At 36.4% G+C, this 1,828-nt stretch overlaps 1 protein-coding gene across 1 annotated transcript; it reads right to left on the bottom strand.

Annotated features, from left to right (window-relative positions):
* Window positions 1-760: 760 nt before the first annotated feature.
* Window positions 761-1,628, bottom strand: LOC110734915. The gene is made up of 2 exons (XM_021915041.1): window positions 1,156-1,628; window positions 761-1,037 (listed from the first exon to the last, which is right to left on the bottom strand). Exons 1-2 carry the CDS (start codon window positions 1,626-1,628, stop codon window positions 761-763), a joined length of 750 nt encoding a protein of 249 aa, XP_021770733.1.
* Window positions 1,629-1,828: the final 200 nt, after the last annotated feature.

Below are 1,828 nucleotides of genomic sequence, written 5' to 3'. Positions count from 1 at the left end.
GATGGAGTTAACCAATGAGAATTAAATTCCTAATTATGAGGTCAATACACTATATCATTTATTTGATCATTGGTTTTTCAAAAGGCCTCATACATGACATAACAGGAAATATACTCCTAACACAACACTTAGCACAAAGGATCTGACACTTGACTGCCTTAGACTATACACATAATGTTTAACAAAATACACATAACCAGTTAACATGAACCTAAAAAAAAACCAAAATACTCCCAAAATATACTACTTAGCCATAGGAAATGACTAATATGTTACCATTACTTGCTTCTTTCTTCATTGGTTATGTGTGGCACTGCATGTGTTGATTGTTTGGTGACCCATACTTTGATTAGTCAGCATCCACCTCCATTTTTGTGTCCTCCACATGGCCTTCAGAAGTTGGTATGAAAAGAGTGTTGAGATAATTCACAGCATATTCAATGAGTTCCCTTGGTACCTCCAAATATTCAGGGAGAATTCCCAACCTGTCTAACTTCTTTTTGGCTATATGTGGAGGATTAAAATTGTTACCACCATCCTTCTCTAGGATTTAAATCATGACTGCTTGCATACTTATCCATGTGTACTTGTTTAGAGTTAGATCAAACTCCCCATATGCTTCTTTTACTTTCTCAATAAGGTCATCAATATTCTTAGAGAAAGATTGGTGTTGTAAAGATTGAATGACTTTGAACAATCCTAAGTCTAATACATTTAAATCTGGACTTTGTGCTGGCTGGTATACTAGTTGTATGTTGAATCAATTTGTTTGACATGCTACTCTGAACTCATCATCCATTGGGATTTGATGAGGCTTAGCATTATCCCACTGAATTATCACATCCTTTGGTAGACTTTCAAGCCATTGTGTCTGTATTGCTGGAATTATATGCTTCATTAACATTTTCGTGATGGCTACTTTGTTGACACTCTGGACATTTTCTGTTTCAAGAGTCCCTGCCTCCCTGTTCTTGCCCTTTTTCTTTGCCCTTGTGGTGTACACAAAAAAATATCCCATACTTTCTTGAATGTAGTAGCTGACCAGTTGTGATGTATAGGGGCTTCCCTATCATCTCCATAAACATAGCCTTAACCTTGAATCTTTTTTATTGCTGGCACCTGTATGGGTTTTCCTTTTTTGGAAGGAGATAAAACCTTATTTCCTTTAGGTTCAAGTAGAACCATTTTTCGTCACTATGTATAACTTGTTGCATATCAACAAATGTTGGATTTGCATCTGCTAGTATGGGATTTATGTGAGCTAAAGCCCACTTAATCCTTGCAATCTTGTGGTTAGAGGTAAGGGCTGAATGGTTGCTACTTTTGTGTGTTTTGAGCCTCCCCTTCTTCCTTAAATTATGCAATGTGACACGAGAAATTTTCAAAGCTGTTGCATAGCTTCTTTCAGTGGTCCTATTGTATAGTGGAACTAACATCAACCAGTCATCTGAATATTCTCTTGGTTTAGGACAACATCTGCGCAATTTCGTGGACCTGACATCAATTACATTCCCCTCATTCATTTTTTGCTTGATGCTCTTGAATAACCTTGATAATGTTGACATGTACACATTGAATTTGTTTGCTTGTTGAGTCGGAAATACCCTTGGCAATTCACCATCTATCATTGTTGACAGAATTGCATTAACAATTTGTCTTTTCTGCTCAATTGTTAGATCTTTTTTGTCAAAGTTTGGTGCTCTTCCATGTGGGATGTGTTGGTTGGTTGCATGGTCATTTGCTTCATTATCTTCTTCATTTGCTGTTTTCAATGTGGCTTGAATTTGAAAATTAATTCATGTCTTCTTCTATGAGTAGTTGTTGAATT

The sequence above is a fragment of the Chenopodium quinoa genome, unplaced genomic scaffold (genome assembly GCF_001683475.1).
Source record: "Chenopodium quinoa cultivar QQ74 unplaced genomic scaffold, ASM168347v1, whole genome shotgun sequence".
NCBI lineage: Eukaryota > Viridiplantae > Streptophyta > Magnoliopsida > Caryophyllales > Amaranthaceae > Chenopodium > Chenopodium quinoa.
Note: the sequence above shows the minus strand (reverse complement) of the source record. Positions and strands in the feature narration are given on the sequence as shown.

What these genes read in the sequence shown, in the direction of transcription:
- LOC110734915 (XM_021915041.1), bottom strand. Translation starts at nt 1,628, where the DNA reads ATGATAGATGGTGAATTGCCAAGGGTATTTCCGACTCAACAAGCAAAC. An exon ending in TTGAACCTAAAGGAAATAAG is followed by an intron (nt 1,038 to 1,155) that starts GTTTTATCTCCT and finishes ACAACTGGTCAG; the next exon opens with CTACTACATTCAAGAAAGTA.